Source organism: Drosophila gunungcola (assembly GCF_025200985.1).
Source record: "Drosophila gunungcola strain Sukarami chromosome 2L unlocalized genomic scaffold, Dgunungcola_SK_2 000007F, whole genome shotgun sequence".
Taxonomy (NCBI): Eukaryota; Metazoa; Arthropoda; class Insecta; order Diptera; family Drosophilidae; genus Drosophila; species Drosophila gunungcola.
The window spans coordinates 813,314-835,368 of NW_026453162.1; the positions used below are offsets into that span (position 1 = coordinate 813,314).

A 22,055-nucleotide genomic window follows, 5' to 3' on the forward strand; every position below is an offset into this window, starting at 1 on the left:
ACGTATCTACACAACCATTGTTTCCTGCTTGGCTTACGAACATAAAATTACTTTTTAATCTTGGCACATACAGAACATTTCTCAACCTTAGTTCACACTCTCCAATTTGCAAGTTTACTTCACCCTTTCCTTCCGCTCTTAGCAAGCCATCCTAAGTGAGTCCAGATTTGTAGCATTTCACCGTTGGTTTTCTTTTTCTCGTTGCCTAGCGACCAACGCTTGTTCACTCGTTGCGATCTCCCGGTCTCTTCGTTCTCCTTCTTCCTTTAACTTAATGCATAGATTTGCAAACGCCGGTAAATCGTCACGCGTTTCTATGGCAACAACATGGCTCTTCATTTAGATCAATATTCACACTTGCAAGTTGATCTAAAATTTCGACAAATATTCTTATGTAGCCGGTCATTGTCTTTCCATCTGCCATCTTAAGATTTAAAAGCTTCTTGTAAAGCGATACATTTCGGACGGGACCGCTTGGCTGATGCACTTCCTTAGTCTTGACCGGGCCTCAGCGGCCTGTGAACAATGCTTAACATACCCCAATTGTGAGGGCTTTACACTTAAAATAAGCATCGCCAAGGCCTTTTGATTCATGCCTAGCCAGTTCACGCCTTCTGGAATATCTTCTTGTTTTAGCCGTCCTGATGCGACTTTCCTCAGCTCAGAGTGCACCAAGAACACTCAGCTTTTCAAGTTGGTTCGTCGCACTCATTTTTCCGTTTCGATCTCCGCAGTAAAAACAGAAACGAGCCACCACTCAAACTATAATTTATTTCATGTGCACGTTGGGTAACCTGGGCCCATAACCTATTGGAGGGGATGACCGTCACTGTACACGAAAATATAAGCACACGAAAGTGATGTGATAAGCTTAAGAGTTTATAAGCGTCTAACTCGCATCCGAAGTTTTGTCCCTGGTATTGTAGTGTTACGAGTATGCATTGATTCGGATGACTTACATTTTCAACAAAATTACGGTTAACTTTATTTGTGACTGCACGTATGAATGTCCATCTTGAGGTGACTTTTTTATCCACCCGCGTTTCTGAACCAGAATTTTATAAATGGTGAGCATCGGCCAGCAAGACAGACATAAAAATAAAAACAATGCAAAATTTATTTGATCTGTTCAGTGACGAAATAACTTAATAAAGTGCATAATGAAACAAAATGTGATGAAGAAAAAAACGTACAGTCTATTTGAGTCCGGCGGCAAAAGGTTTTCAAAATACTTAAAGTTGAAAAATTCCATATTTCGCGGATTTCCATACTTAGAATAAAACAGACAAACAAAAAAACCATTGCTACAATTGTGCGCATATTGAGATATTGATCATTTTTCCTACTGACCCATACTGCCTAACTAACCTTACGAAGTCGGCCATTACGAATCTCTCAAGTGATTTTGGGTAATAACTTTTTTATTTTGAGCTCCAGCTATTAAACAATTAACAAACATCTTAATGAGAAATAAATATAAAATTTTTTAAATATTGTATTATATAATGACTTTATATTAATTAATATAGTTACACAAAATACAAATACATGATCATTTTTAACTAAACAATTTGCTTGGATATCGCTCCTTCAAAAGGACTGCCGTTTGGGCGGCATACTGCCCGAACACTGCAATTGAGAACTTTGAGTATGGCCTGAACTCAATATCTTTTCAAGTAAAGAGAACAGTTATATCAACATTTTCGAAAAACCTCCTGGATGGGTTGCCATCGATGCTATTTCCAAAACCTTGTTTGGGATGGTCAACCATCAACCCATTTGGTGCTCACTACTGCAACGGTTGACACTATATTACCCTGAATCCTGTTACTGTCCGCAATATTGTTTTTACTTTTGTTTTGTCTTTTTTTTTTTTGCACTGTATTTGAGCCGCTGAACTGCAGGATTTTAAATTAACTGGGCACATGCACTTATAATTTCTTTTGCAAATTTTTTTTTATTCAAATTCACTTTGTAATTTTTAGGCGCCTCTCAGCAGCAACATTTCCCTTTTAACTTTGCCAATTCGCATTCACTTCGATCTCTTTATACAAAAAATAATAACGGATTATAACCCTTTCTTATCTCAACAGCATGCCATGAACTATATCACGGCTACCGTGCCAAGTTTCTGACCATTGTGTACTGGATAGCAGCGACCTACGTTTTGGCCGATGTGTATTCGGCCCAGCTGACCAGCCAGTTTGCACGTCCTGCCCGCGAGCCCCCGATTAACACACTTCAGAACCTTCAGGCAGCCATGGTACGTGATGGATACCGCCTTTATGTGGAGAAGGAAAGCAGCTCTTTAGAGATGCTGGAAAATGGGACGGAAATCTTCCGTCAGCTTTACGCACTGATGCAACGAGAGCAGCACGATGACCGCCTGGATTTTCTCATTGACTCGGTGGAAGCTGGCATACAACTGATCGCTGATGGAGGAGAGGACAAGGCGGTGCTGGGAGGGCGGGAAACACTTTACTTTAACATTCAGCAATATGGAGCCAAATACTTTCAGCTCAGTCAAAAGCTCTACACTCGGTATTCGGCGGTAGCCGTGCAGATCGGTTGCCCGTTCCTGGACAGCTTGAACAATGTGTAAGTATATACAAATATGTTTGCAAATTTTCATAAAAACAACCAAAACTGTTCAATCAAATTCCCCAAGATTTCAAACTAAATTTCATATTAATAAAAATTTCAAATTATAAATTTAAAACATAAGCCTGTAATAACAAGACACTTAAATAAATAAACAAATTATTGTTGACGCAGGTTTATATTATTTATTTCAATTCTTGCGGTTTTATTTTATTTAATTTCTGTTCAGCTTAGCTTTTTCACGTCTGCTTCCAATTGTCTCTCTCAATTCAAGTGTTACCCTATTCTGATCTTCACATAGTCCTTACTACTTATTCTACATTATTGGAATATCGGAATGGAACATAAGTGTTATTATTATTAAATTATTAAATAGTCACATCTTATATCCACTTGATCTATACAGCTTCCAATATACTGCTAACAGCTCGGCCATCCTGACAATTAGATCGTCCTCGATCGTGGGTTTCTAATATTATAAAAGTTTTTCTTAATATTATATGTTTTAGTTAGTAATAATTTTGACTAGTTATGATATATAATTAAATTAATTTAGCATATATTAGGAGTTAATTTCACACTGATTACGCCAATCTGCCCATTTTCGTTTCCGACATGCTTCTACAATTCCTTCATAGGGAATTTGACTAATTTGACAATTTTCAATATCACTTATGACATATCTATCGTTTGGCAATATCTTTTTAACGATATATGGTCCTTTGTACTTTGGTACAAACTTTTTGTTTGTACCAATTGTGGTGTCAATGTTTCGCATTACAACAAAATCGCCTTCCTCAAATTCTATATGGTCTTTATGATTTTTCTGAAAATATTCTTTGCTCCTTTTCTGGCACTGTTCTATTTTATCTGAAGAATTCTTACGCACATTTTCTAATTCACTCTGTGGTATATCATTTCTATCATCTAAGTATTCTGTTAATGCGTCAATATTGCAACCTCTCTGCTGAACTCCAAATAATAATACTGAGGGTAATTCCTTTGTAGTTGAATGCATTGAATTATTAATGGCATATTCGGCCCTATCTAAAAGTTTGCTCCAGTCTTCATGCTTAATTGGTTCAGTTATCTTGGCCAACATCGCTTTTATTGTCCTATTTACTTTCTCCACCTGTCCGTTCGCTTGAGGTGACGCAGTTGCTACCTTAACGTGTTCGATATTATTTTCTAATAAAATTTGGCAAATTCTAATGACGTAAAACATGTACCTCTATCACTTACAACTCTACGTGGTCGACTATAGTATTGAAAATATTTTGAAAAACACATGTTGACTTCTTTTGTACTCGTTGAATTCACTGGATACAACTTAACAAATTTGGTAAATCCATCAATAATTACTAGCAAATGTTTCTTTTTCGATATAACTGAAGGTAAAGGTCCAAAATGGTCTATGTGTAATGTATCAAACGGAATTGGTCGCTTAGGTATATTATGAAGTGTTCGATTATTCGCATGTGTGGGTACCGTAAACATGATACACTTTAAGCAATTTCCAATAAATGCATCTATTTTAGCTTTCATGTTTGGAAACCAATAGTGTCTCATTATTTCTTTTAAGCACTTCTCGGAACCTAAATGACATAAATTTTCATGAACCCTCCTAATTATATGGGATTCCATTTCAGCTGGTACATATAGCAATTCAATATCATTCTCACCTAATCTATAAACAATTCCATCGCTTAATATAAAGTTCTTCACACTTCCTTGTTCTAATTGTTCTTTCAATTTCACTATAATACTATCTCTATTTTGCGTTATCTGAAGCTGAAGGTTGATGTCGTCACTGTCAATTACTGAAACTATTTGATCTTTGTTGTCACTGTTTTGGATATTCACTACTGGTTCATATTCAAAACTCTCATTTAAGGCTGAAGGGTATCTACTTAATGAATCAACATGAGTCATATACTTTCCACTACGATGCTTAAGGGTATAATTGTAATTAGCCAATTCTAAAGCCCATCTGGCAATGCTCGAGTTAAGGCGTCCTTTCCCTAGGCACAAAACTACTGCATTACAATCTGTTACTATGTTAAACGGAATTCCTTCTAAATATATTCGGATTTTTCGTAATGAATAAACTACAGCTAATGTTTCCAATTTAAAGCTTTCATATCTAGCTTCTAGTTTTGTTGCTCTTTGTGAAAAATAGGCTATTGGGTGAAACTTATTATCATTCTGCTTTTGCAACAAAATTCCTCCAAATCCCTCGCTACTTGCGTCGCAATGCAATTCAGTATCTCGATTTGGGTTGTACAAGGATAATATGGGAGATGAAATTAATTTGTCACGAAGATATTCAAAAGTTTTTATACAATCCTCACTAAGTTCATACTTAACACCTGCTTTTGTGAGCTCTTGCAATGGCTTTGCTATTTTTGAGTATGCCGGAATAAACCTCCTAAAGTATGAAAATAGTCCTAAACATTTCTGCATTCCATGGCGATCTTTTGGTATCGGAAGATGTTTAATAGTTGATGTGTGCTCATAATTCGGACTTATTCCTTTTTCACCCAGTGTATACCCTAAAAATTCAATGCTTTTGTAAGCGAACTGGCACTTATTTATTTTAATTTCCAATCGGTACTCTGCTAAAATTCGTAATACTCTTCCTACAATCTTAAAATGTTCGTTCAATGTTTTCGAGCCTATAGCAATATCGTCTATATAAACTACTACATTTCCTTCGCGAATCAAAGGTTGAAGAATAAAGTTAATAAATCTCACAAATACTGCGGGTGCATTCATGAGTCCGAAAGGCATTCTTGTATATTCATATTGACCGGAAGGTGTTACAAATGCTGTATACTGCACGGAACTTTCTGCTACTTTCACTTGATGGTATCCATTTTTCAAATCTAACAATGTAAAATACTTATTTCCTTCTAATCTCTCTAAGCAGTCATCTATGAGGGGAAGGGGGTATCCGTCTCGAACGGTTATCTTATTAAGTTGTCTATAATCTACACACATACGCTTTTCTCCAGATTTTTTCTTAACAAGAACGATAGCGGAACTATAGGGTGAATTGCTTTCTCTTATGAATCCTTTTTTCAATAACTCATCAATTTTTGAATCTACTTCTTTCTTTTCCTGATACGAAAGTCTTCTTGGTACAGTGCGTACCGGTTCTTCAGACTTAAGTCTTAGCCTGATTTCATAACTATGTTGGATCGCTGGGATGTTAGATAAACATAAGTAATTCAATCTTATTATTTCACTGAGTTCGCTTCGATCTTCATCACTTAACTTCGGGTCAATGTCAAAACTTTCATCATCCTGAAATACATCAATACTATATATATACGGAATGCTGTCGTCACTAACTATTTCATTTTCTATACACAACTCTTCAAAATCTCTACTGCTTTCTAAATGGTCACTGTCTCTATATGTTTCACTATTCTGAAGTCTATTTATTGGTTCAATACTCACTATTTTCAATGGTTCACTATCCTTAAATAAATTCACTTCTACAATTTCTTTTACCTTATCCTTAGAAATCAATTTTATTCCAAATTTCTCAAAAAACTTACGGCCTAACAGAACATTAGTTGAAACATAATTATTGGGTACAACAAAAAATGAAATTTCTTCTTCTATGTTTTGAAAAACGAGCCTGACAAAAATTTTTCCGAATGTTTTAATTTTAAATCCATTAACTCCATAGTAATTCGTCGGGACCAGTATGTCGCTAAAGTTTTTATAAGGAATCGCAGAGTGCTTAATTAAATTAATGGCGCTTCCCGTATCGAACATGGCAGACAGAAGAGTTACGTTAGGCTTATGTTGGCAATCAGTGTAAAAATATACTCCTACCTGGTTAAAAATCGGAATAAACATATTAGGCTCCTCTTCGTCATCTCGTATCGGCTGGTTGTTGGCTGCTCCCACCACTCTCGGATCACTTGCTGGCTTCTGCTGACAATCCTTTAGCATATGTTGGAGGGATCCACAACGGAAACAAGATCCCTTCTCGCGTTTCGGCGCAGTGCACGACGAAGCGTAGTGCCCATAAGCAGAGCAATTGTAGCACCGGACTGTTTTCCGATCTCCTCCAGTATTTTCCATGCGCTGAGGAAAATTGTGTGACTTCTTCCTTAGATTGCCATACTTCCAAGCCAATTCCTTCAATTGTGCGATTGTTGTTGCTGTGTACAATATAGCGATATTGGCTGAACGATCGCGAAAACCATCAATGACGAACTGCACTGTCAATTTTTCGTCAATATTTGCACGCATAGCAATTTCCTCCATCTGAAGTATGTATCCCATAACGGTGTTCTTCGCGGGGTTGAACATGGTTTCCTTAAGTAGCAATACAATATCAGCAGTTGAGCTTCCACGACCGAATGTTTTTATGAAATTTGTCTTAAATTCGTCGTAAGTGTTCGATCGATCAACACTCACAAACAAGTCGGCATCTGTACCCGATTTCATCAACATTCGTACGCAGCGCAGTTGAAAATTTGTACATGTGTTGATATCTCTGCAGACTCTCTCAAAATTCAAAATCCACTTAAGGGCTTCCTCATTGTCAGTGGCAGAAAACGGGCTCACGAGGTGCATCACCATTTGGAGGTCATCTGTCGTTTTGTCGACGTTTTTCATCAATCCGGCCAATATTTTCTTCTTCTCAGCAACCCTTATGGCGGCGTCAAGCAGTGCTTCTTCTTCTTCCAATGTCTTGTCCATTTCAGAATGGCGTCGTAATTATAAAAGCGGAAAAAAATGTGTGCTCTCAGGTATGGCTATGTAGGCGAATGTATTAATGGGACTATCCCACTTCTGAAGTTGTTGACGCAGGTTTATATTATTTATTTCAATTCTTGCGGTTTTATTTTATTTAATTTCTGTTCAGCTTAGCTTTTTCACGTCTGCTTCCAATTGTCTCTCTCAATTCAAGTGTTACCCTATTCTGATCTTCACATAGTCCTTACTACTTATTCTACATTATTGGAACATCGGAATGGAACATAAGTGTTATTATTATTAAATTATTAAATAGTCACATCTTATATCCACTTGATCTATACAGCTTCCAATATACTGCTAACATTATTTATTTTTAATTTTTAAGTATATAAGTTTGACTAGTTTGAATAATTGAGTCGAACTAGTGACCCGTCAATTGACTAAGGACAACGCCAAGTAGAATAAATTAACATAGAATTAGTTTTACTACTTTATTGGATTGATCTCAGCTTAAGACTAATTTCTTGCGACAAAAATCTTACTTGTGCTGCCCTTTGCTTACATAAGTTTGTGATCGAGTTCGCCCGCTTGGGATATTGATTGTACATAAGATTGGGAGCGAGATCGCCCGTTTGGGATATTGATTGCAGAGGGTACTATTATTTCAGTCAAAAGTTTGCCAGTCAGTGAAGAAAACATTTCCGACCCTATAAAATACTTATATTCTTGATCAGCATGACTTGGGGACTCGATTTGGCTTTTGAACGACCCAATTTCGCGAGGTAAACGTGCGACTAGCTCAGAGAGGTTGAGGGTTCTTTCCACCATATCGCTTTCCCGTGATACGGGTCATTTTAATTTAATTGTTTTATCCTAAACTAAATTAAGTTTAATTCGAACTTATATTTGTAAAATGTTATCTTCTTATATTAGTAGTAGTAATAGTTTTTAATGTGGTTTTTCTTTGGTATTATTTTAATGCAATTTAATATTGAAAAATCTAGGGATACTCTGTTACTACTTTGGCGGGGCCGCCATTTGGAAAGTGAGAGCTACAAGTGCTAATTCAACTACTTTTGCTTTTCCTAGGCTTGCCAATATGGAGTTGATGTCCGGTATCGACGTTCAAGCGCTTAAAGTCAATGACCATGCGTATTGTTTCTCTTTGTTCGGCTTAGGTTTTTTTGGAACTACCCAAACCGGGGAGTTATAGGGACTTTTTGATGGTTTGATGATTCCATCCCGCAAGAGTACTTCATTCTGTCTATCGACTTCCCCTCTAATGTTGGTAGGGTAGGGATAGCTCTTTGTGTATATTGGGTCTGAGGTGCTCGTGCTCTCCGGGCGAAAGTGGCTTTAAGATCCTAGAACATTCGTTAATAAGCGCACTTAACGCTTCCTTAGCAAGCTTAGGGTGTGTTTCAAAAGGTCGTTTTTACTGTCGATCTGGGCTTTAAAGGCTTTCAGAGTGTCGTCTCCTATAATGCCGTCAAAGGATTTAAGTGGTGGAAGGACAAAAAAGGTGAGAACAGTGTTGTTCCCTGTTGTTTTCATAAATGGCCCCGTGATACGGTGCGTGATTTTAATATTATCCCCAGCGGATTGGACAAAAGAACGGCGTAGATAATGTTGTTGAGCCGGCGGAATTTTTCGGGCTTATCGAATTATTGTTAGCGCAGGTTTCTATTCAGAATTGTAAATTAGCCCAATTTTCGGTCCCATACTCTTTGTATGGTACTCTAGAGAGGCATCGGTCATAAAATTTTGACCTTCTTCGCTGATGGAAATTAATTGCCGGTCTGGAGCCCGTTTGTGATCTATGGCTGAATTGGTGCGATGGGTTCAGTGGTCGATAATTTTGATAGCTTTGGTAGTTTGGATTAAAAGTTTGCTTAAACATTTGAGAACTTGATGGAAGGTTTCTTGGCTCCATTTTCTTTAATACTAAGCAAATGGAATACGCTTCATGGACGTCCCCGGGCTTGCGTATAATTAGCAACCTAGAAGCGTCGCCGCTCAACCTCCTTATAAATGCATTCAGTGCCTTGTTCTATGGCCGGCAGGGAAAGCATTTGTTATCTCCGTAGAGTAGTTCATATCTTTATGAACGAATCGTGGTAATTAATTTGCAAATAAAAATCTTCTAGTTTTTGATTTCCTTGGGTCATTTGCGTTAATTCGTACCCTAAAGTACTGACGTCCCGTTTATCAGCGTAGTGTAGTGTTTTTTTTTATATTTTTTTTTTAAATCAGGGAAATAGTAATTCTCCTGAAGATAAGGCCAATAAGATGAAGGAGATCTTCGAAATTGTGCGCCGGAACATGGAAAAAGCTGCTCAGGACCAAGCCAGGCATAACAATTTACGAAGGAGGCAGTGGAATCCCACAATAGGGGACACGGTCTGGGCGAAGGAGCACCATTTGTCGAAGGCAGCTGAGGGCTTTGCGGCAAAACTAGCATCGAGATATGAAGGAGAGTATACGGTGATAGACTTCGTCTCAACAGTCATTTGTAGAACCCGCCACAAGGAAACACAAAAGGAACGAACCGTCCACGTCAGTGAGCTTAAACAACAAACACAAGAGCTCGGTACAGACAAGCAAGGACAACACGGGCAGGCAGCAACAAGCGGTGCGGACTATAGCGTCGGGCAAGTACCAGAGTCTATATAGAACGCAGACAACCCAAGCATGCAACAACAAAAGGAGCGGACTATAGCGATGGGCAAGTACCATCGACCTGCAGGAATTGTACAAGGTCCTGGTGCGACTAGCCCGGAAGGACGCGCGTTTGTTCAGCTAGTGTCTCGAAAGGCGTATGCATTAAGAGCACAGCAGTTCACCGCTAGAGTCCCAGAACGGCAGCTTACCGAATCGTGAGCGCTACGCCAAGAAGGAGCGGAGCCAATCGAGACATCCGGAGGCAGAGCAAGGACAACGAGGACACCCAGGACGAAGAATATAAATACGTCGAATTCTTAAGTCTGCGGCAGAGAGGGTAGGGTGGAAGCGTTTGTCTAGAACCTGGCGTTTGAACCAGGGACTGCGTTGGCGGCTTCCGGCGTACGCCTGAACAGTCAGGTAGAAACTGAGCCGACATCCGGTGCGACCAGCCGGGACAGAGCAAGGGCTGCTAAAGGCGTACGCCTTAAGAGAACAGTGCCTGTTCACCCTAGTCTGGGAACGGTGACGCATCCCTAAGCCCTGTAATCCCGCCGAGCCAAAGGCAACAGAAGGCATAGCGAGCGAAACCGGCGAGGGAGACACCACTTCGCAGCGATCACAGCCGGGCGAGACGTTCAACGTGGGAGCCGACGGCGGAGCATATTTTCACATTGTCAATACAAAACCCCGGCCGAGGGTCAAGTCGACGAATAAAAGATCATTGTATATTCCCAATCTTTCTGTGCGTTTTCACTGATCAATAGAGCGGTCACGTTTATATAAATTTGGTGGGACGAACACTTACATCTTCTGAGCTAGCAGCACGACATTCGTAGCGAGCGGATAAACAAAAAAAATCAGTTTGTTACAAGTTCCTTCCTGAAGAATTTACACGTATCAGCGTTTACTTTTAGGTTCGCCGCTCGCACTCTTCTAAATACTTCCTTTTGGTTACGCATGTGCTCTTCTAGCGTCCGTCCGATGACGATTATTTCATCCTAATGCGCGAAGGCTTGCGGCAACATTCCGGGTCCTATTACCTGATCCAACGCCTGATGGAATGTTGCTGATGCCGAGTGCAAACCAAAAGGCATAATTTGCCATTGGAACAGGCCTTTTCCTGGCACTGTAAATGCGGTGTACTGCCTGCTGGCTGCCTCCAACGGTATCTGCCAGTACCAGTCCTTTAAGTCGAGGCTGCTAATGTATTTAGCTTCCCGAAGTTGGTCCAAGATATAGTTGATCATCGGCGCCGCTAATGGTGGGGCCAGAAGAGGGCCGCCGATGAGTAGATGACCGGGGGTCAGGGCTTCGCCGTCGTTCGGGTCGCTGCTTAGAGCTCCAAGAGGTCTGGAGTTGAGCACGGCCTCCACGCTGGTGAGCAGAGTTCCGAGCTCGTTCGCGGTCAATAGGTCTTGGCCTACCGTCCGAAGGAACGGGTGCTTTTGCAGACTTCACACCTGCCACCCAAAGTCCGCCGAAGTGCGGTGCTCTGGGCGGTATGAACGCAAACTCGCATCCTTTTTTTGATGCGAATGTTTCGATACCGCCCCCCTTCTCTTCCAGACTGGCTCGGAACTCTCTCATGTGGCGATCTGTGCCGACGAAGTTGGTGGCGTTGTCGCACCACACCTTCTCCGGAATCCCGCGACGACTCACGAACCTTTGAAATGCCAAGAAGAACGCATCAGCGGTTAGGTCAGACACTAATTCTAAGTGGACCGCTTTCGACGCAAAACAGACGAACAAGGCCACGTACGACTTGTACGGTGGCTTACCACGGAAACGATACGTTGTGCTAAAGGGACCACAAAAATCAACACCACAAATATTGAACGGGCGGAGAGCTTGAAGTCTATCTGCTGGCAGGTTTCCCATAATTTGCGTCAAGAGTTGCGGCTTACAGCGAAAGCAGCGCATGCACGGCCGAACTGTTCGTCGGCAGACTTCTTGAGCATTAACTAGCCAGATTTTCTAGCGCAGACGACATACGAGAGCTCGTGGGTCAGCGTGACAGCGTGACACATAGGATCTGACGAACTGTGAGCTTTTAAACAGCAACAACGGGAATTTGGCTTCGTACGGGATAGGAGCATTCAATAACCGACCCCCAACTCGTAGCAATGTCGAGGAGCACCAATCTAATTTATTTTCATGAAGAAAAGGGTTTAACTTTTGAATATTCGTTGTTACCGGTTTATTTTTCCGAATTTTACTTATGTCGTTCCTAAATTCGTGAAATTAGATAACGTCAACAATTTTCTCAAAAGCGAAATCCTGTTCTCTGCACCTTTGATTAAAACGAAATACCCACACGAACACTCTCAGAAGCTTCAGGTGCGACGAAAAGGACTCTATTTTCTGAAGCACATAATTTGAACGTGTCTCCAAATTGTTTTCTCCGACCACTCCTGAATTTCTGTAATCCGGTTCGAAACAAAGACCGACAACGACGAGGGATGGGTTTTGACCCAGTGTAAAGTGATCTCGGAGTCTGTCCACAGAAAAACATTCTCAATGGAACAATTAAGCAATGGCCTGACACGATTATAGAGCTCTGCGAAAAGGTGAGCTGCACACAGCTCAAGGCGAGGCAAAGTTTTCGTCTTGAGAAGAGCTAGTTTCGATTTGGCGGTTAATAAAGACACTTTCAAACCTTCAGCAGTTTGAGTACGAACGTAGATGCACGCTCCATATGCTCGCATGGAAGCGTCAGCGAAACCGTGTTTTTGAATCGGGACTTGTGGATCTGTGTTGACGAATCGCGATACCTTAATTTTAGGCAGCTGCAGAAGCGTCGCTTTAAACGTCTTCCACTATGTAAGCAACTGCATCGGTAGCGACTCGTCCCAATCTAATTTTCGAAGCCACAGTTCCTGCAACAACATCTTTGCCTTTGTGACCAAAGGACACAAGAGGCCAAGTGGGTCGAAAAGTCGAGCAGTCACCGACAAAATATTTCGCTTTGTCGCGCGAAGTTCCAGGAAAGAGTCATCCAACCGAAATTGAAAGTAATCTTTAACCGGTAACCAAACCCCGCCAAGGGTCTTAGTTACGTCTGAATCTGCCATAAGTGGCATTACATTACATTACTTTGCCAAAACCTGCCTCTTGCAATTCCTGAAACTTCGTCTCGAAGACTTTGCAAGTCCTCAACACATCCGGCGCCAGTCAACAAATCGTCAACATAAAAATCATTCAATAACCGTTGCGGCTTTTGTATGAGTTGCTTGCGCCATCTCTCCTAGCCGTATAAACACCGAATCGCTAAAAAGGGTGCTGGCGAAGTTCCATATGTAACGGTGTTTAACCTAAAGATTTTCAGGGACTCAGCAGGATCTCGTCTCCATACTATGAGCTGGAAGTTTCGGTCAGCTTCGTCCACCATCACTTGGCGATACATCCTTTTGACGTCGGCCGCAAGGGCAAACTTATGCAATCTAAACCGAAGCAGAGTCGAGTACAGCTCCTCTTGGATAGTTGGGCCTACCATCAAGATGTCATTTAACGCTACCTGCGTGGAAGTACGGCTCGATGCATCGAAAAGTACTCTCAACTTAGTACGGAAAAAATAGTGCGGAGTATTCGGAATTTTGTCGTTGGTGGAGGACATGTGGCCCATTGAAACATATTCCTCCATGAATTCAAGATACATCTTCTTCAGCGAAGGGTCCTTAGACAATTTCCTTTCTAGCGACAAAAATCTACGTTTCGCCACTTTGTATGACGAACCAAGAGTATTTGGGTCAGATTTGAACGGCAAACGAACCTAAAATCTACCGGACGATAATCTTTAAGTATTTTTCTCAAAGTGTTGTTGACAGAGTTGTTGCACAGGAGTATAGACTTTAGCCTTGGGCGGCAAGTCCTCCACAGACAAAAATTTTTGCAGGGTTATAGCTTCAACAATATTCTCAAAAGCGAAATCCAGTTCTCCTGGCGAAATACTTTTTTTAAAGGGCTTCGACACCTTTCTGCACCTTTGAATAAAACGGAAAACCCACACGAACACTCTCAGAAGCTTCAGGTGCGACGAAAAGGACTCTATTTTCTGAAGCAAATAATTTGGGTTAACTACGAGAGCTAGTGCCGATTTGCGTAGCTCCATCGACACTACATCAGCCGGCAGTTCGAAATGTCTATTTGCTTTCTCCGACCACTCCTGAATTTCTGCAACCTGGTTCGAAACAAAAACTGTTGTGTTCCGAAGATAGAAGAAGACACGATCGACTTGAGGTCAATATGCAAGTCTTTTATTCGGCTCCCAGTCTTTTATACATGTTTTGAGTGTGTTAGTATTGTGCGTGTACATGTTATAAGTTGATGCAATAGGAGCAGAGTTTTCATAAGAAGGACTGATACCAGGAAATAACTTTTAAGAAGAATGATGCATATTCTTTTTTTTTTTTTTGTTACGTTTTATTTGTTTATTGAATCTTCTCTAGGAGAGACTTACAAAAAGTATTCAAATCTTAACCTATACTGTAATATAATTGTTAATTGGTTAATGGCCCTAAGTTGGGCAGGAGTGCGCGGTCGTTGCGCTGTAACCGAGAGTGGTTACTGAGCCGCCTTAGCTGCCTGGCTAGTTGGTTTGGATGTATTGATAGTCTAGCTTCGTACTTCGAGACTTTACTATCAATTTCTTCTTTAACGGGTTTTATATCCAGGTCCCTGTGGATATTTGCGTTGCGAATATACCAGGGGGCTCCAGTTATTGTTTGCAGTATCTTCGACTGTATTCGTTGGATAATTTCTATGTTGCTACTGCTTGCGTTTCCCCAGAGTTCAGTCCCGTACATCCAGGTTGGCTTTAAACAAAAGTTATAAATAACTACTTTGAGTTCCAGTGGCAATGGTGAGCGGGAATTCATGAGCCAGTGGAAACTGTTGGCCTTGAGTATTAGGGAAATCTTCTTCGCTTCAATGTGCTTTCTCCAGGTAAGCCGCCTGTCTAAGTGGATGCCCAGGTATGTGACTTCGTCGACTTGGGGGATTTATTTGTTGTTTAGGGGCAGTGTTGGGCAGGTTGCCCGATTGAGTGTAAACGTAATATGTTTGCATTTTTGTTCGTTGACTTGTATGCGCCAATCTGCTAGCCATTTTTCTACGGTCCCCAGGTGGTTTTTTAAATACGCTGTTGCTGTTTTTGGACATTTTGAAGGACTGGTTATAGCTGTGTCATCAGCAAAGGTGGATAGAGTTGGCTGACTGCTTGTGGGAATGTCAGCCGTGTATAGGACATACAAGATCTGTCCGAGCACACTTCCTTGGGGTACTCCAGTTTCTTTTTTGTGGGTGGCGGAGAAGAAATGTTTGCATCTGACAGTAAATACTCTGTCTTTAAGGTAAGAGTATGTAAGACCCTAAGTAATTTGTGGGTGTTTTGTGGTAGGACAGTCTTGATTTTATGAACCAGACCGTCAATCCAAACGCGGTCGAGATACGTTTAGGAATAAAGTACTGCAGTATTCCCTGCATTTCAGCTGTTATGCGATTTACCTGTTCTGAGGTGGCACAAAAGCAATTTTTCAAATAGCTTTGATAGGCACGGAAGGAGGATAATGGGCCTGTAGGACGAAGGTTGGGATTTGTCTTTGCCTGGTTTTGGTATCATTGTAGTAACAGACTTTTTCCATTGTGTGGGAAAATAGCCCCATTTAAGAATTATCATTTTAGGCGAAATTAAATCATGGTCAGGGGCTTTTTTTGGATTCATCTGTTCTGCAATGGTTTTTATGATTGTGCTTGTTTCAAGAATTATTGAGGCGGAAGGCTCCGCTGGTGAGATGTTTGGTAAAGTGAATTGGTTTGTCGCCGGATAAGGTTGGAAGACAATTTTTAAGTAAGAGGCGAATATGTTGACCTTTTCCTCGTCACTACGGGCCCACCCACTTGTTGTTGATCGAATTGGAAAATCGGGTTATATTGGTGGTTGAAGATTTGGGTGCGCTCTCCAGAGTGGAAATTTGTTGCTGGTGGGCGAAAGTTGCGCTATATAGGCACGTTGAGTCTGATTCTTTGCAGTTAGTAAAGCTTTAGACAACTTCCGACAAGCTTCTTTAAACCTTTGTTTAGTGGCTGCCAGTTTCGGCGATGTCGCCGCTTTTCTTGAAGGAGCGACTGGATCTGTGTAGTTGTACGTTTAGTTTTGTGGGGGGATGAGGCTGAAAGTTCGGGTGTAGAGTGCTTGGCAGCAGAGGACATTACATCCGTTATATGTTTAAGTGAGTCTTCAATATCAGCTTCACAGGAGATTTTAGGTTCGATTTCAAAGTGTGAGCTTATATGTTTTTTATACTTAAGCCAGTTTGTTGTATTGGACGTCAGAAATTGTGGTCGTTCTACAAACTGTGGATGTTCAGATAGACAGAGTAAAACAGGCGAGTGGTCAGATGACAGTTCCGCCAGGGTTTCAACATGTATCAGCCTGGACGGCACTCTCCTAGTTACAGCAAAATCGATAATGTCTGGTTTTTTGTTCGGATCTGCTGGCCAGTATGTAGGAGTACCTGGTGTATGTAGGAGTAGCGTTGTATAATTGGCGTCCTCTGGGGTTAACAGCCCCAGTAGTAGTGTTTCGCATTATAGTCACCGGCAGCTATAAAACAGTTACCCAATGAATTGTAAAAGCCTAAAAATTCACTCTCTGAAATATTAAATCGTGGGGGACAATACACAGCCGATAGGGTGACTGGACCGCTGATTCTGTTGATTCATAGGGATGAGGCCTGTATGTGGTTGTAAGAAAACGCCTCCAGAGGGTGATGCCTAATGCGCTGTTTGAAAAGGATTACATTTTCTCAGTGCTTGTTCTTCTTTGTTACACGTGCAAGCTTCTATACAGTGCAGGTCGCCACAGGCAACACAGACAGGTCGCAAGGTGCAATAACTTTTTGTGTGCCCAAACTCCTGGCAGTTTGTACACTGTTCCGGGCCGTTTTGTTTATGCGACTCCTCTACGGTTATTCTTCGATGGAGTAGGTATTGCAGTTTGTATAAGGGGTGCACTGCGTTTTTCTTCAGAGTAGTCGCGTCTGGTTTGAGTTCAATCTTGAAGATTGGCTGAGGAATTTTTGCCCTGTTGGTTATGTTCATTACGTTTTTAACGTCAAAACCATTTTCTTTAAGTCCTTTAGCTATATCTGCTACCGGGACGATTGACTCGATACCCTTTATTAAAACTTGAAGTTCTTTGCTACTTTTAAGTTGGTAGGTGTAATAAATAACACGCTCACTGTCCAGGAAGTTTGTTACAGAGCGGTAGTTGGCTTCATTGGTGATCTGGAACTTGGTGTAATAATTAGTTTTAAATCTTTTTAGTCTTTTTAAATACGTCTGCTTAGACTGAACTTTAATAATTGAATGTCTCTTGACTTAAGAATAATGTTGGCTTGGCTTACAATTCATATAGCTGCCCGAGCAGCGCCGCGGCCAACGCTTATCTATATATGTTAATGTTTACGTAAGTGTATATAGGCGGCGCAAGCAGCGGCCGCGCATGAGAGAGAGGGAGTGTTATGCTCACATGGTAACCGAATGGTCGGCCGCGCATGCAGACATGCCGGCTCAGCATTTAGGATGTGCATAACATTTTTGTGTGGGTCGAATTACTCCGCACTTGAAGTGCTGGGAATATTTGGACATAGGCAAATGCCACAATGTTGCAGTGATATAAGCGGTACAGTGTGTACCCTATATGTGAGCATACTACATCTCCCTCCTTTTGAAAAATAACGTAATCTATGGAGTTATTTTGTTAATTATTGTGTTAAGTATATATATATGTATGTTTATAAAAATTAGCAAATTAGAAATAGCTTTTTTTTTTTGTTATTATTATTTTTTTTGGTTAATATAGTAAATATTGGAAAACTTAGTGAAGTCGAAATTTGGAGAATTTATGCGGCTATAAATAAATATTTTTTGTGTATTTGTATTCCTATATTTTTATTATAGTAAAGTAATTAAATAATTTTTTTTTTTTTTTTTGAAGCGAAAATTTTGATGTTATTTTATTTTTTTCTTATGAATGGCCTACTATATCTATTCTATAAAAATTTTTAGTCTATCCTTATGAACTGTCTGGGTTTTGTTTTTTGCATTTATTATTATTATTAATATCGGGGTGTCCAGTGTACCGCGACCTGTAAGATCTATTGTACCCCCATTCAGAGCCTACAGCTCAGATATCAACCCGCTTCCTCGAATAAAGTCGAGGAGTTTTAGTGGGTTAATTCTTCCTAGGAGCTCAGGTGTAAGAGTTCTGGTTCCTAAGATTTTACATCTTATACTTGCTAACGCCGGACAGTCTGCAATGATGTGTCTAGAGGTTTCGTCCTCTATGTCGCAGAATCTGCAAGTTCTACTGCTGGTTATTCCCATCTTACCTAGGTGACTTTTCAGTCTACAGTGCCCGGTTAGTAACCCGGTAACGAGACTAAGTGAATTTTTCCCCAGTTGAATAAGTTGAACCTCTTCTTGTTATAGTTATTTATTTGAGTTTTGGCTTGCCTTAGGCCTAGGGTATTTCTCCAGTGTTCTTGTCTCATGGCGCCTTCCACTTTCCTAAGGTATTCTTTTATAGTGTGCCTCCCTATGCCACAGTAGGGCTCTGGGCCTACCAGGGGCTGTTCGGCTCCTAGTTTTGCCATTTTATCGGCAAGTTCATTTCCGGATATATCCTTATGTCCCGGAATCCATCTGAGGGCCAGCCTGTTTCGGCTGCCCAGTATATTTAGCTTACTCTTCACCTCTAGGACTAGCTTGGAGGTGATTTTGTTGCTATGTAAAGCAGTAATTGCTGCTCGGCTGTCCTTTTCCTTATATCCACGCTGTATGTTGAGCTCCGCACAACGTCCAATGGCACATACCTCAGCCTGGAATATGCTGGTGTATTGGCCAAGGGATTCGTGGTATTTTATGCGAGGCCCTACCACTCCAAGGCCTGTGTCTTGTTGTGTCAGGGATCCATCTGTGTACCATGCAATGGTGTGTTTAGCCATCGGGTGCACTTCAGACAGTGAGGTCCAATCTTTCTTATTGCCTAGGTGTGCTGTGAAGTTCTGCTCGAAGATTAGTTCGGCTGTCATTTCATCCCTAGGGTGGAGTATTAGGGGCACCTCACCTAACAGATTAGTCGCATCCCTGTTATTTAGAATGCAACCACTACCTGTGCCCTCAGTGCTTATTCTCAGGAGTGTAGCTTTGCGTTGGATATCAATCACATAGTGGAGTGGTGTTAGCTCCATCAAAACTTCTAAGGCAGTTGTAGGACAGGTCCTCATTGCCCCTGTCATGCATACGCAGGCAAGTCTTTGTAGTTTTCCTAGCTGGTTTTGCATGCTGATGAGCTTAGCTCGTTTGCCCCATGCAAGTGCTCCGTAAGTGAGGATTGGTCTCACGATCATTAAGTATAGCCATCGTATTATCTGAGGCCTGGTTCCCCAGGATTTCCCAGCAATTTTCCGACAGGTATAGAGTGCTCTGTAACACTTTTCCAATGTCTTTTGGACATGGGAAGCGAAAGTCAGTTTACTATCTAAAGTGATTCCTAGATATTTAACCTCTCGGCTAGTTTCTATAGGAGTTCCTAGCAGTGAGATTTGTCTCATTCTCTGTAGTTTGTACTTCCTTGTGAAAGGAACGATGACTGTCTTAGCAGGATTTAAGTTGAGTCCAACCTCCCTGCACCAGTCCAGCGTTGTCCTTAGTCCGAGTTGGACGATGTCGCAGAGTGTCGCTTCAAATTTGCCTCTGGCGATTATCACGATGTCATCGGCGTATCCCTGACATTGAATTCCTTTTCCAGCAAGTTTGCTGAGAAGGTCATCTACTAGCAGACTCAATAGCAGAGGGGACAGTACTCCTCCTTGCGGGCAGCCTTTGCTGGTAGCAATTGTCACTCTTTCCGAACCCAGTGTACATGTTGCTTGCCTGGATTCAAGTAGGTTGCCAATCCATTTGCTCGTAGTAGTGTCTATGTTCCTTCTGGACAGGGCAGCTCGAACTGCATCATGTGATGTGTTGTCGAAGGCTCCCTCTATGTCTAGAAAGGCACAGATAGCTATTTCTTTGCTGTCAATTGCCCCTTCTAGGGTGCGACATAGTTGATAAAGTGCAGTGTCTGTTGAACGGCCTGCTCTATATGCATGCTGTGTATTTTGCAGCGGACAGTCTCTGAGAGCTGTTCTTCTGATTTTGTAGTCTACCAGCTTTTCCAGCGTTTTAAGACAAAACGAAGTTAAGCTGATAGGTCTGAAGGACTTTGGGCTGGAGATGTCTTTCATCCCGATCTTGGGGATGAAGACCACCCTAGCTCTGCACCATGCACTTGGGATATACCCGAGGGCTAGGCTGCTCACCATTAGTCTTCTTAGGCGGGTTAGGAGTAGTTCCTGCCCCTGCTGTAAGAAAGCTGGAGAGATCATGTCTAATCCCGGTGATTTAAATGGTTGGAAGGTTCCAATAGCCCATTTGAGTTTCTCGGGCGTAACTATAGATTTGGCTGCTGCCCAGTCACTGGCTACTGTCCTAGGGGTTCTATGTTGATCACGCCTTGCGTTTCCCATAGCGGGAGTATTCCCCGGGAAATGCGTGTCAAATAGCAATTAATTTCTCCCGATCCGTGGAGGTGAAGGTGTTATTCCCTTTCCTCAGAGCTAAATTACTATCCGTTGCACTTTTAGCCATTGCTTTGTGCAGTCTCGCGCCCTCGTTGACGTTACTTATTGCCTCACAGAAGTTCCTTTAGTTTTTCCGTTTGGCCTTCCTGATTTTTTTTGTTGTAGAGCGTCAGGCTTTGCCTGTATAGTTCCCAGTTTCTATCAGTTTTTGGTTTGTTGAAGAGCTTCCGAGTGGTTACTCGTAGTCGTTCAAGACTAGCATTCCACCATGGTGCGTCTGTTTCCCGCCTCTGTCTGCCTAGAGGACAACTGTCTTCAAAGGCATTTACTATCTTGTGGCCCAGGTTGTCTACCGCTCTGTCTAATTCCAAGGGATGTCTAGGGTATCCTGACGGTTCGTTGGAAAGATTGAGCTCTAGAGTTGACCTGAATTTGTCCCAGTTTGTTTTTCTGGGGTTTTTTTTAGGGTTACATCTTTTTGTTTTGAAAGCTACTTCAAACAAAATTGTCCTGTGGTCGGACATTGATTCTTCTGGCGACACATGCCAGTTCTTAACGTGGGGTTTAAAAGAATTGGTTACTAGAGTTATGTCTAGCACCTCTTCTTGTACCCTAGTAACAAATGTCGGCCTGGCGCCGACATTACAGATCTCTAGGTTATTGTTTAAAATAAATTCTAGTAATTGCTCACCTCTGTTGTTGACATCCGTGCTACCCCAGATCACGTGATGTGCGTTGGCATCACATCCTATGATGAGGGGGATCTTGTTCGTCCGGCAGTGGTCCACTAGCCCGGGTATTCCTGGCGGTGGACAGGCCTCCTCCCCGGCAAAGTAGGCGGAGGCCACTGCTAGCTTCGGTGCAGCTTCTGTGCCGTTGATGGTTACGGCGACGCAGTCTCTGCTCATGAACTCTGAAAAGATACTATAATTGATATCTTTCCTTATAACGATGCATGATCTGGGAGGTGATCCTCCTGGATCGCATATTACCTTAGTGTCCTTCGTGTACAGGCCTTTTATGCCATGGTGCCACCATGGCTCCTGTACAAGGGCTAGCCCGAGGTGTTGGGAGGTGAACATCCTCGCCAAGACAGCAGATGCTGCTTTGGCCCGATGGATGTTTACCTGGGCTAGCCGAGTGCTGCTTGTTGCAGCCATCACTCCGAGGTTTGATGCTCCGTGAGGTCTGGTGAAGAGAGAGAGCAAGTCTCTCCACCACCGTCTATCACGGTAACCTCGGCTTCTTCGCAGCTTTCGTCCAGGAGGAGCTCCTGGGCCAGCTCTTGGGATGACATAGGGTGTCCATCCCCTTGGTCGTCCCCAATGTCCATGCTGGTGATGGATTGTTCATCCTGCTCACCACTCTGTAGCTTCGGCCCCACATTCAGTGGTTCGAGGGTATCCTCGACAACCTTGCTTGTGCCGTCATTGGGCGTCTCTT

General features: G+C 41.9%; 2 protein-coding genes and 1 long non-coding RNA gene across 3 annotated transcripts in view; 1 reads left to right on the plus strand and 2 right to left on the minus strand.

The window, feature by feature from the left end:
* Positions 1 to 22,055, plus strand: part of LOC128253223 (ionotropic receptor 40a) — a 127,419-nt gene that overhangs the window by 89,505 nt on the left and 15,859 nt on the right. The window contains exon 5 of the mRNA XM_052981466.1: positions 2,094 to 2,598. Coding sequence (XP_052837426.1) covers positions 2,094 to 2,598 — 505 coding nt within the window. The remainder of the gene's footprint in view (positions 1 to 2,093; positions 2,599 to 22,055) is intronic.
* On the minus strand, positions 5,766 to 7,661 carry LOC128253233 (uncharacterized). The gene is made up of 2 exons (XM_052981495.1): positions 6,448 to 7,661; positions 5,766 to 6,370 (listed from the first exon to the last, which is right to left on the minus strand). Exons 1-2 carry the CDS (start codon positions 7,321 to 7,323, stop codon positions 6,362 to 6,364), a joined length of 885 nt encoding a protein of 294 aa, XP_052837455.1. The 5' UTR covers positions 7,324 to 7,661; the 3' UTR covers positions 5,766 to 6,361.
* On the minus strand, positions 21,303 to 21,812 carry LOC128253247 (uncharacterized). The gene is made up of 2 exons (XR_008267415.1): positions 21,605 to 21,812; positions 21,303 to 21,525 (listed from the first exon to the last, which is right to left on the minus strand). It is a non-coding gene; the product is annotated as an uncharacterized LOC128253247 (long non-coding RNA).